This window comes from Aegilops tauschii, chromosome 7 (genome assembly GCF_002575655.3).
Source record: "Aegilops tauschii subsp. strangulata cultivar AL8/78 chromosome 7, Aet v6.0, whole genome shotgun sequence".
In the NCBI taxonomy this organism is placed as follows: Eukaryota; Viridiplantae; Streptophyta; class Magnoliopsida; order Poales; family Poaceae; genus Aegilops; species Aegilops tauschii.
Window position 1 is genome coordinate 612,438,802 of NC_053041.3, and position 13,385 is coordinate 612,452,186.

General features: G+C 45.4%; 1 protein-coding gene across 3 annotated transcripts; it reads right to left on the reverse strand.

Annotated features, from left to right (window-relative positions):
- Window positions 1-730: 730 nt before the first annotated feature.
- Window positions 731-3,834, reverse strand: LOC109735854 (putative F-box protein At1g19160). 3 transcript variants are annotated; one of them, XM_040395023.3, is made up of 4 exons: window positions 3,487-3,834; window positions 2,570-2,840; window positions 2,377-2,454; window positions 731-2,269 (listed from the first exon to the last, which is right to left on the reverse strand). In XM_040395023.3, the coding sequence occupies exon 4, from the start codon at window positions 2,244-2,246 to the stop codon at window positions 1,071-1,073; it is 1,176 nt and encodes a 391-aa protein (XP_040250957.1). In that variant the 5' UTR covers window positions 2,247-2,269; window positions 2,377-2,454; window positions 2,570-2,840; window positions 3,487-3,834; the 3' UTR covers window positions 731-1,070. The 3 variants fall into 3 exon arrangements, with proteins under 3 accessions (XP_040250957.1, XP_040250956.1, XP_045086999.1); XM_040395022.3 differs by having other exon boundaries at window positions 2,570-3,026; window positions 3,487-3,825; XM_045231064.2 differs by having other exon boundaries at window positions 2,570-3,127; window positions 3,487-3,782.
- Window positions 3,835-13,385: the final 9,551 nt, after the last annotated feature.

A 13,385-nucleotide genomic window follows, 5' to 3' on the forward strand; every position in this document is an offset into this window, starting at 1 on the left:
AGACGAGCGTGCAACAGAAAGGATGAACTTTCTTGAAACAGGTTTTCGCCCCGCTTTATATACAAAGCAACAACAGAAATAATTAACTTGATGGTGTTCTATGCAAGGCAAGTGATCAAATTCAATTGCTCTGCATTTTACAGATAGACACGTGATCCATAGTCCTGCTACTGTTCGTATAGTTGACATCATGTTTGTAAAACGAGAGAAATTTCTAGCATTAAAATTCGAGCTTGCTAGGTGTTCAATCCGATAATTTGCAGACTCCCAGATGTAATAATCGTGAAACCAAAACCTGTTTCATATCATCACATAAAAGGAAATGTGGCCACTCTTAAATCAACCAACACTGACAACATGTAATTAAGTTGCAAATGTGTCATCTAGAACTAGCATATTTATCTTCCTCCAGGAGGGCACACCTGCAACAAGTTCCTGTCTACCCAAAAAATATAAAATCCTTGAGAAAAAACAGCAGGAAACAAAGGCTAGTTGTTCAGTTCAGTCCGGCGCTCGGCGAAGCTCGGCGAAACTAACGTTGTGTAATTTAGTTACAAAACTTTTATCTGGAGAAAGATGAACAAAGTATCAGCATACTTGGTGCTCGTTTCTACTAAAAAACGTAAAACAAGTTCAAAGGAACTGGCGCAAACAGGAGCAGGAAACTGAAGTATCAATCAGGCAAAAAACTGTTAACTGAATGCCATAATACAGCGTTGACACAAAGATCAAACTAACAGCCAACAAACACATAGCTGTATATAGTAATAATAAGTTTTGATACCATAGATTGATACACCAGGTCAGACATTAACAGAGATCAAACTAATAGCCAAAGATCCATATATCAGATCAGAACATTACCAAGACATCATAACCAGCATCAAATGATGAGATCGCAGGTGCTACTGCAACCATCCAAAATGACACGTGCCACTAGTAGTACCGACAAGTAAGAAGAGCTAAGAACAAAAGACATGCTCTGAATCCAAGGACAAAGCAAACCAGGAGTCTTGAACATTCATACATGCCCTGTGGAGAACGGAGGTTCCTCATCTTATTTTTGCATCTCATGATGGAATTGCAATAATGCTCTCCTGAAGGCGGTGCTGACTAAGCCCCATACAATATTGACTTTTTCCAATATTAACCAAACCTAAGAACTTGCCATCAATGTCGCAACGCAACACATGCTTGTTATTAAACATGATCAGCAACTCACACTCGTTTATCACAGCCATATCACTGAATGATTGCACCGCTGAATCAAGTGGTGTTTTCTTTTTCTTTTTCTTTTTGACTGAACTTAAATAAAGTTGCCGTGATGCCTCCACCGTTGAAAGTTCAATCCAGTACTTGAAAGTCCAGATTTCCGCCTCATAATCTTGCATCACCCAGACATCAATAGCAGTGAAACTAGGAGTCAAGCCGGCCCAGCAAGCAAGTGTCCCTTTCATGTCGAACAATTTCCTATTAGGGCATGGCTGAGCAGGACTACGCATCCAACGGAATGACTCGGCTTCTGTGTCAAACACAATAATGTCTCCACCACCTCCCATGATGTCACTAGCATCATAAAGACACCAGTGGAGGCTTCCATGGTGGTGGACTGCTGGTGAGTGGTCGGATGACAATCGCAGCTCATTCAGTAACTTCTGTTCCATGGAAGGCGATGAGGCCGTCTGCATTCTGACTATTGCATGCCTCGGCTTGTCCGATCCCACTGTGACGATGTATAATCTAGATGTAGACAAGTCATATGACTGCGAGACCCAGAGCACCCTATATTCTCCAGTTGGATGGTGGCAGTAGAAACCAACTACGAAGTTGAGCCCTTGAGGCTGCATTAGGACAACAGACTTGCGGGTGACCGGGTTGCAGATGAAGAAATGGGACCGCGTCCAGAGGTACATAATGAAGAAGCCATCACAGGAGCCTTTGAGGCTATTCTTAAAACGGTGTTTGCAGTCCTGGAGAAAGGGCCAGAGCTCTTGATTTGAGGTGCCAGCACCAGCGTCACCTAAGACGACATAACTGGCGGGCCGCCCCTGCCCATCGACAATAGGGAGCGATGGCTGGCGGCGGCGGTGCTCGAGCATGAATTCAGGTGTGGATGTGGCACTGTGCCAAGACGTGCTGACAGCACGGCAGCGGCCGACGGCCTTGGATGGCAACCGGATGAGTATTTTGTGCATCATCTCCTCGGGCAGATCCTCGAGCATGGTTGCGCCGGTCCTGTCAGGCATCGTGCTGCGTCGAGTCCGGTCAACTGAAAAGACCAGGAAAGCTTAGTGCCTCTATGGCTAACTCGTCCAGACCAGCTCAAATTAAAAAGACAAGCAAGCAAAATACACGAGGAAGGCGAGACGAGCTTACCCTAAAATACACGAGCAGGAGGGTGCGGCGGCGGCGGCGGCGACGAGCAATATCAGCAGCGTCGGTGCGTTCCGTCGCCTGTAGACACGAATACAAGGGAGATTTGAGCGCAATCTGCAGATGGCGCAGGGCAAGAGAAAACATCGGACAAGAGATAGGGACGGCGACCGTTTTCGGCGGCGAAGCTGCTCACCTTCGTCGTGGAGGAAGGCGGCGGAGAAGGTCCCGGCGTGAGGCAGAACAGCAGCTCGGTCGACGGAGGCGGGATGTGACCGAGGGCGGCGGGTCAAACCCTAGAGGGCCCGTGCTCCCCCGCACCCAGTCAGGGAAGGGAGCTCGATCAGGAGACCATTGCGCGAGGTGTGGACAGCGGAGGAGCGACCTCGATCTGGAATCCACGGCGCACGACGGCCGCGAGCTCGATTCAGGCGAGAGTAGTGAGGGAGAGGGGTGGGGAATTTTGCCTGGAGAGGGAGGAAATGGACTCAGCCGAGTCCTTTTTTTATTTATGAACATTCAGCCGAGTCCTTTTCTATCGTTTGAACTGCGGCTGAGGCCTCCTGTTTGGGCTACAGATTCCTGAAAATCACTTTGCTATGGATTCTTGAGAATTAGATGTGGCTCTGGATTCGTGAGAATCAGAATCTGACCTGCTGTTTGTCAGCTTTAAGAGTTGTGGGTGTTGTGAAATATCAGTAACGCCCTCGACTACTGACTATGATGTTTATATGCAGATTAAAGCACAAGTTATCTGTTTTGACTTGATAAAGTGAGAACTAGCACAAAAACATAATATATAGAACATTTATTTCGAGAAATGACATGATGTATGAATATTCTGTGTTGGTATCCATGTCGACCAACATGGTTGACGATCTCATCATTTGGAACTATTACAGGAATATGCGACCCATCTATAACATATGACATTCATAAGGGCAATTTATATATATCCAGCTAATCATGGCCTATTACTAAATCTGACATTTTACTAAATCTGAACAATGCTACTGCTCCAATCAAGGCCTATTACTAAAGCAGTTCGTACATAAGAACATAATTCAGAGCATCAAGCAAAAAATACATTTTTTGGGACTGATGAACAGTTACCTTCTCACAGGTAGGAGATAGGGCAGGGCTGGTGTAGTCGGGCGGGAGGAGGTGGAGTCGGGGGGCAAGGGGGCCTCCGGCGTGGTGCAGCTGAAGCTCCGGCGCCGGCGCAGGTGGTGCACAGGGGCGGACTGAGAGCGGGGGCAGCAGGTGGTAAGGGGCGGCGGAGCAACGGATCTGATGCGGCCGGTGTATGGCCGGGGGCGGCGGAGACCGGATCCACACACCTTGGCGGCGACGGTGGCGGTAGGCGAACCCTAGAGAGCCATCCCCTCTCCGTTTTTCTGCCTCTGTTCGGTAGGTGTGGATGTGTGCGAACAAAAGGATGACCCTGTCGATGGAGAGGTTGGGCTAGGCACGCGGTGGCATTTCCATCATAATAATGGGTAGAAGTTGGCCCATATTTGAAAGGGGGTAATTGGCAGCTCGAGAATCAGCAAAATCGCTGATTCCAGCTTCCGGCCGCGTCCAGTGCAAGTTCGAGAATCGATTCTAGGCATCTGATGTTGGAATCTGCCTGTTTGTTTGTGAATCCGATTTTGACTATGCTAGAATTCAGGAATCACTATCTCTAGCCCAAACAAAGGCCACCTGAGTCTTTTATTTCTTCGCATTGTTGGAGTATAGAAGATTTTGTCAATTTTCAGGCGTATAGAGTCAGCCTTTTACCTCAAGGGCCACCAACTCAAAACACTCTCTTCTCTCTCCCACTCTCTTTTCTAGTCGTGAAAAAACAAAAGGAAACAAAAGTAAAGGCAGTAATCCCAGCACATGACTAAGAACCACGGATTTCCTCAATCAAGGCATTGAGGTAATCGTATATACCTAAAAGACTCATCCCCACTATCTATTTATCTTAGGGAAACTCTTCCTTACAGAAGTTTGAGGAGAAACATTCCTCAGACCAGTCAGACGCTGTCGATTAGTTTTTATCTCACGGTTGAGAGATGTACTCAACTTATGCGCCAGATACTAACCTCCTGATTAATTTTCTTGCCCACACCCCATAATCTTTCCCTGATTAATTTTTTGGCCCACACCGCATATTCTGTCCCTGATTAATTGCCCGAACTAACTCGACATTTCTTATTTGGCGCTGCAGCCGCCGGTTATAGCCGTTTCCGCAAACCAGCGCCTGCAGCGGCACTAGCTGGGCTCGGCCCAACTACCATTCTCCCCCCTGTTTTGAAGCTTAAAAAAGGTAGGGAAATTGTTCCCAGCCAGGAATCGAACCAACCATCTCTCCGTCGGTAGACAACTCCACAAACAACTACGCCGCCACCCTAACTCGTGAATACAAACCTCCTTTTCTTCTTTTTATACATACATGAAATGCCCTTTCTGTTTTGTCCTTTTTCCACATTCTTTCTTTGTTTCCTGTTTTCTTTTTCTTAAATGCGCGAAATGTTTACAAATAGATGATATTTGTTTTCTAATTCGTGAATTTTTCAATTTGATTAACTTTTTTTCAATTTCAATGAACTTATTCAAACTCGATTAACTTTCTTTTTTGAAAATGAATGAACTTTTTAACATTTTGATGAACTTATTTTAAAAATTGATGAACTTTTGTTAAAATTCGATGAACTTTCTTCAAATTTGATGAATTTTTAAAAAAATTGATGAACTTTTTTCAATAAAACTTAACGATCATTATGCTAAGCTAACGGATGGGTCTTGCCCATCACATCATTCTCCTAATGATGTGATCCCGTTCATCAAATGACAACACATGTTTATGGTCAGGAAACTTAACCATCTTTGATTAACGAGCTAGTCTAGTAGAGGCATACTAGGGACACTTTGTTTTGTCTATGTATTCACACATGTATCAAGTTCCGGTTAATACAATTCTAGCATGAATAATAAACATTTATCATGATATAAGGAAATAAGATAATAACTTTATTATTGCCTCTAGGGCATATTTCCTTCAGTCTCCCACTTGCACTAGAGTCAATAATCTAGTTCACATCGCCATGTGATTTAACACCAATAGTTCACATCACCATGTGATTAACACCCATAGTTCACATCGCCATGTGACCAACACTCAAAGGGTTTACTAGAGTCAATAACCTAGTTCATCAATAATCTAGTTCACATCGCTATGTGATTAACATCCAAGAGCACTAAGGTGTGATCATGTTTTGCTTGTGAGATAAATTTTAGTCTACGAGTCTACAACATTCAGATCCATATGTATTTTGGAAATTTCTATGTCTACAATGCTCTGCACGGAGCTACTCTAGCTAATTGCTCCCACTTTCAATATGTATCTAGATCGAGATTTAGAGTCATCCAGATCAGTGTCAAAGCTTGCATCGACGTAACTCTTTACGACGAACTCTTTATCACCTCCATAACCGAGAAATATTTCCTTAGTCCACTAAGGATAATTTCGACCGCTATCCAGTGATCTACTCCTGGATCACTATTGTACTCCTTTGCCAAACTCATGGCGAGGTACACAATAGGTCTGGTATACAACATAGCGTACTTTATAGAACCTATGACTGATGCATAGGGAATGACTTTCATTCTCTTTCTACTTTCTGCTGTGGTCGGGTTTTGAGTCTTACTCAACTTCACACCTTGCAACACAGGCAAGAACTCCTTCTTTGACTGTTCCATTTTGAGCTATTTCAAAATCTTGTCAAGGTATGTACTCATTGAAAAAACTTATCAATCATTTTGCTCTATCTTGATGCTCAATATGTAAGCAGCTTTACCGAGGTCTTTCTTTGAAAAACTCCTTTCAAACACTCCTTTATGCTTTCCAGAAAATTCTACATCATTTCTGATCAACAATATGTCTTTCACATATACTTATCAGAAAAACTGTAGTGCTCCCACTCACTTTCTTGTAAATACAGGCTTCACCGCAAGTCTGTATAAAACTATATGCTTTGATCAACTCATCAAAGTGTATATTCCAACTCCGAGATGGTTGCACCAGTCCATAGATGGATCGCTGGAGCTTGCACACTTTGTTAGCACCTTTAGGATTGAGAAAACCTTCTGATTGCATCATATACAACTCTTCTTTAACAATTCCATTAAGGAATGAAGTTTTCACATCCATTTGCCAGATTTCATAAAATGCGGCAATTGCTAAAATGATTTGGACAGACATAAGCATCGCTACGAGTGAGAAAATCTCATCGTAGTCAACACCTTGAACTTTGTCGAAAACCTTTTGCGACAAGTCGAGCTTTGTAGACAGTAACATTACCATCAGCGTCAGTCCTCTTCTTGAAGATCCATTTATTCTCGATGGCTTGCCGATCATCGGGCAAGTTAACCAAAGTCCACACTCTGTTCTCATACATGGATCCCATCTTAGATTTCATGGCCTCAAGCCATTTTGCGGAATCTGGGCTCATCATCGCTTCCTCATAGTTCGTAGGTTCGTCATGGTCAAGTAACATGACCTCCAGGACAGGATTACCATACCACTCTGGTGCGGATCATACTCTGGTTGACCTACGAGGTTCGGTGGTAACTTGATCTGAAGTTTCATGATCACTATCATTAACTTCCTCACTAATTGGTGTAGGAATCACTGGAACTGATTTCTGTGATGAACTACTTTCCAATTCGGGAGCAGGTACAATTACCTCATCAAGTTCTACTTTCCTCCCACTCACTTCTTTCGAGAGAAACTCCTTCTCTAGAAAGGATCCATTCTTAGCAACGAATATCTTGCCTTCGGATCTATGATAGAAGGTGTACCCAACAGTCTCTTTTGGGTATCCTATGAAGACACATTTCTCCGATTTGGGTTCGAGCTTATTAGGTTGAAGCTTTTTCACATAAGCATCGCAGCCCCAAACTTTAAGAAACGACAGCTTAGGTTTCTTGCCAAACCACAGTTCTTACGGTGTCGTCTCAACGGATTTAGATGGTGCCCTATTTAAAGAGAATGCAACTGTCTCTAATGCGTAACCCCAAAACAATAGTGGTAAATCGATACGACACATCATAGATCGCACCATTATCTAATAAAGTACGGTCACAACATTCGGACACACCATTACGCTGAGGTGTTCCAGGTGGCGTGAGTTGTGAAACTATTCCACATTTAAATGAAGGCCAAACTCGTAACTCAAATATTTGCCTCTGCGATCAGATCTAGAAACTTTATTTTCTTGTTACGATGATTCTCCACTTCACTCTGAAATTCTTTGAAATTTTTAACTGTTTCAGACTTTTATTTCATTAAGTAGATATACCCATATCTGCTCAAATCATCTGTGAAGGTCAGAAAATAACGATACCCGCAGCGAGCCTTAACACTCATCGGACCGCATACATCGGTATGTATTATTTCCAATAAGTCAGTAGCTCGCTCCATTGTTCCGGAGAACGGATTTTTAGTCATCTTGCCCACGAGGCATGGTTCGCAAGCATCAAATGATTCGTAATCAAGTGATTTCAAAAGCCCATCAGCATGGAGTTTCTTCATGCGCTTTACACCAATATGACCTAAACGGAAGTGCCACAAATAAGTTGCACTATCATTATTAACCTTGCATCTTTTGGCTTCAATATTATGAATATGTGTATCACTACGATTGAGATTCAATAAACCATTTATATTAAGTGTATGACCATAGAAGGTTTTATTCATGTAAACAGAACAACAATTATTCTTTGACTTAAATGAATAACCGTATTGCAATAAACATGATCCAATCATATTCATGCTCAACGCAAACACCAAATAACATTTATTTTGGTTCAACACTAATCCTGAAAGTATAGGGAGTGTGCGATGATGATCATATCAATCTTGGAACCACTTCCAACACACATCGTCACTTCACCCTTAACTAGTCTCTGTTCATTCTGCGACTCCTGTTTCGAGTTACTACTCTTAGCAACTGAACCAGTATCAAATACCGAGGGGTTGCTATAAACACTAGTAAAGTACACATCAATAACATGTATATCAAATATAGCTTTGTTCACTTTGCCATCCTTCTTATCCACCAAGTATCTAGGGTAGTTCCACTTCCAGCGACCATTTCCTTTGCAGTAGAAGCACTCAGTTTCAGGCTTGGGTCTAGCTTTGAGTTTCTTCATGGGAGTGGCAACTTGCTTGCCATTCTTCTTGAAGTTCCCTTTCTTTTCCTTTGCCCTTTTACTTGAAACTAGTGGTCTTGTCAACCATCAATACTTGATGCTTTTTCTTGATTTCTACCTTCGTCGATTTCAGCATCGCGAAGAGCTTGGGAATTGTTTCCGTTTATCACTTGCATATTATAGTTCATCACGAAGTTCTAGTAACTTGGTGATAGTGACTAGAGAACTCTGTCAATCACTATCTTATCTGGAAGATCAACTCCCACTTGATTCAAGTGATTGTAGTACTCAGACATTCTGAGCACATGCTCAATGGTTGAGCTATTCTCCTCCATCTTTTAGGCAAAGTACTTGTTAGAGGTCTCATACCTCTCGACATGGGCATGAGACTGAAATACCAATTTCATCTCTTGGAACATCTCATATGCTCCGTGGCATTCAAAACGTTTTTGAAGTCCCGGTTCTAAGCCGTGAAGCATGATGCACTAAACTATCAAGTAGTCATCATACCGAGCTTTGTCAAACGTTCATAACGTCTGGATCTGCTCCTGCAATAGGTCTGTAACCTAGCGGCGCATCAAGGACATAATTCTTCTGTGCAGCAATGAGGATAATCGTCAGATCACGGACCAAGTCCGCATCATTGCTACTATCATCTTTCAACTTTATTTTTCTCACCCCGCAAAAAAAACTTTATTTTTCTCTAGGAACATATCAAAAATAAACGGGGAGCTACATCGCGAGCTATTGATCTACAACATAGTTATGCAAATACTATCAGGACTAAGTTCATGATAAATTAAAGTTCAATTAATCATATTACTTAAGAACTCATGAGGGAGTCCTGGATTAAGGGGTCCTCGGGCGTCCGGCCTGTTAGCTATGGGCCGGACTGATGGGCTGTGAAGATACAAAGACCGAAGACTCTACCCGTGTCCGGATGGGACTCTCCCTAGCGTGGAAGGAAAGCTTGGCAACCACATATGAAGATTCCTTTCTCTGTAACCGACTTTATGTAACCCTAGATCCCTCCGGTGTCTATATAAACCGGAGGGCTGGGCCCATAGGGCCGAATACTGATAATCATAGTCATACAGGCTAGACTTCTAGGGTTTTAGCCATTACGATCTCGTGGTAGATCAACTCTTGTAATACTCATATTCATCAAGATCAATCAAGCAAGAAGTAGGGTATTACCTCCATAGAGAGGGCCCGAACCTGGGTAAACATTGTGTCCCCTGTCTCCTGTTACCATCGACCTTAGACGCACAGTTTGGGACCCCCTACCTGAGATCCACCAGTTTTGACACCGCCATTGGTGCTTTCATTGAGAGTTCCACTATGCCGTCCCCAAAAGGTTTGATGGCTCCTTCAATCGTCTATAACGATGCTGTCCAAGGGGAAACCTTCCTCCCCGGACAGATCTTCGTATTCAGCGGCTTCGCACTGCGGGCCAACTCGCTTGGCCATCTGGAGCAGATCGACAGCTATGCCCCTGGCCATCAGGTGAGATTTGGGAGCTTGAACTACGTCGCGGATATCCGTGGAGACTTGATCTTCGCGGCAGCCGCTCCCCGTCATTGCGATGAACATGACTTAAATCTGTCATCGGACCATACCAAGGAAATTGTACCTGTAACCGCTCTGGCCTTAGATCCGGAGCAGATCGCGCCATCCGAGGACGAGAAGCTCAACCCCGCCACGGAAGCCACAGACTCCGTGGCGTTGGAGCCGCACACAGACCTAACCTCGGGTGGTATCTGTGTCACCGGAACCTCGGACTCGTTTCCGGCTATAAGTTCCGAACCATGTGCGTCCGCGTACGTCGAGCTTGATCAGTCATCGATCGTCGAATTCAGCGCCCTCGGCACTCTCCTTTAGGCACTCGCCTTTAGGTGACGTGCTAAACTCATTAAAAATCTATCCTTAGCGGGGGACTCATAGCCGAATTATATCCAATTCGAACTGGAGGCTGATGACAGAGAATTTCGCTTCCCACCCACCGCCCACTTCATAGCCACTGTCGAGGACTTAACCGACATGCCGTATTATGGCTCCGAGGACATCGACGGTATGGACGATGATGCCGAGGAGGAGCAGGGCCAAAACCCGCCATTTACCGGAAGCTGGACGGCCACTTCTTCATACGACGTATACATGGTGGATACACCTAAAGAAACTCACGATGACGACAAAGAATATCCAGTCGAGGATAAACCTGCTGAGACACAGCCCAGACGCCGGTGTCAGCGGCGCCGCTCAAAGTCACGTCGTGCAAAAGATAGCAATACCGGCACTGGAGAAAACAATACTCCGGACGATGCCGAAGACAATGAAGACCCTGTTAGGGCAACCTCCGAACAGGAGGAACGGGAAAACGGGCAACTTAGCCCTGATGAACAGGCCATACACGATCACTCGGAGGATAGTAATTATCTTCCGCTCTCCGAGGATGAGGTGAGCCTCGGCAACGAGGATTTCATCGTGCCTGAGGAACCTCTCGAGCAGGAGCTCTTCAAGCGCCGGCTAATAGCCACTGCAAGGAGCCTGAAAAAGAAGCAACAGCAGCTTCAAGCTGACCAAGACCTGCTCAACGATAGATGGACAAATGTCCTGGCAGCCGAAGAATACGGCCTCAAGCGCCCAGCCAAGAGTTACCCGAAGCGCAAATTGCTACCTCAGTTCGATGAGGAGGCGCCGGAGCCCGTACCACCCTCGCACAATGCGACTGACCGACCACCACGCGGTCGGGATAAAGCAGCAACTCAAGCCGAACAGCAGCCCGCCCCACCTTACTGTAAAGGCAGAGATAAAACAGCTCGGGGAGATACATATGACCTTCGGCAGGACCTGGACAGCAGAGCAGGACATACTAGATCGATCTACGGATCGCAAGGGTGCGCCCCGACACACGACGATGGCCATTTATTCGGACGCGACAAGCCTAGTCACGCCCGGGCCGAAAACCGCAGACGGACTCCATCTGAACTACGTCGTGATGCGGCCCGATATAGAGGCGCCGAACACCCTCTTTGCTTCACTTGTGAAGTAATGGAGCATAAATTCCCAGAAGGGTTTAAACCCGTGAACATCGAATCATATGATGGAACAACAAATCCCGCGGTGTGGATTGAGGATTTTCTTATCCATATCCATATGGCCCGCGGAGATGACCTTCATGCCATCAAATACCTCCCGTTAAAACTCAAAGGACCAGCTAGGCACTGGTTAAACAGTCTGCCTGAAAACTCTATTGGCAGCTGGGAGGATCTGGAAGACGCCTTCCGCGACAACTTCCAAGGTACATATGTCCGTCCACCAGATGCCGATGACTTAATTCACATCATCCAGCAGCCCGGAGAGTCAGCCGGGAAGCTCTGGACTAGGTTCTTAGTTAAAAAGAACCAAATCGTGGACTGTCCGGACGCGGAAGCCCTAGCAGCCTTCATACACAGCGTCCGGGACGAGTGGCTCGCCCGCCACCTCGGTCAGGAAAAACCAAAATCCATGTCAGCCCTTACCGCTCTGATGACCCACTTTTGGGCGAGAGAAGATAGCTGGCTCGCTCGTAGAAGCAACAGGGCCAGCAATTCGGGCACTTCCGAAGTTTGATACGGCAATGGGAAGCCACGACGCAATAAACACAAACGTCGCAATAATAATGAGGGAACGCATGACACAGTGGTCAACGCCGGATTCAGCGACCCCAAACCCAGTCAACGGAAAAAGCCATTTATGGCAAATAGAGACGGACCATCCAATTGGATCGGCCCTGCCAGATTCATGGCAAAAACCCCGATAAACCAGCTAATCACACTAACAGAAGTTGTTGGGTCTTCAAACAAGCCAACAAGTTAAATGCCGAACACAAGGGGAAGAGGCCGCCCGGTGACAGCGACGACGAAGAGACTCACCAACCAAACACCGGGGGTCAGAAGAAGTTTCCCCCGAAGTTAAAACAGTGAACATGATATACGTGACACAAACCCCTACAAGGGAGCACACGGAACGCTCCCTCCGTACAGAAGATCATACTACGTCTACCTCAGCCGAAGTACACAGCGGCCTTATCAAGCCGCATACCTCGTTGGCCATTAGGCCGCCGGTCTCCATTCAACAGGACCTATCAATGTCAAAGCTGGACTAGCAGTTCGGCTTCCGTCGTTCGCCTAATATACCTGCGAAGTCTGTACCGCGCATACATAATTATGCACTTAAAAAACCCTGGGCATCGGTGGAAGCACAATACGGACGGGCCTACAAGTACTCCCATAACCCCTCCCCCTTTTCTAACTACTCTTTCTTTATTATTATTATTATTATCCTTCCCACAGGTGGCTCAAAGGCTGGTCATCTCACGAGTTCGGGTTCGTACACTCACCCAAGGGCTATTCCTATCAAGGAGTCCCTTCACCGAGGAAAGGCGGCGCGGACGTGCGACAGGAGGTCAATAATAACTTTTTGCAGACCACACTCTCTATTTCGAGCCTGTAAAGTGCCTTTTTCCTCAGCCTTCGACCCCCGGCATGTCAAATAGCCTGGGTTGTGGCGTTGTTATCTGTAAAATGACGATTGGCATATCACTCAGGTCCCAGTAAACATAATCTGTATTCAGTACCCGCTCTCTTTTAAAGAACTGAATTTTGCTCCTTTGGTTGTTTCACATACCTCGGCATAACTTGCCAGGGCTCGGTATGGGAACAAATGGGTTGCTGACAAAGTCCAAACAGCTTTATAGCATACTTTGGCGTTGCGAGTTTGGCCTTATATGCATCAGCTCCGAATCATGTCTTGGGTCAATAGTTGGGTTG

Coding starts and splice junctions, on each gene's coding strand:
- LOC109735854 (XM_040395023.3), bottom strand. CDS start 2,246: ATGCCTGACAGGACCGGCGCAACCATGCTCGAGGATCTGCCCGAGGAG.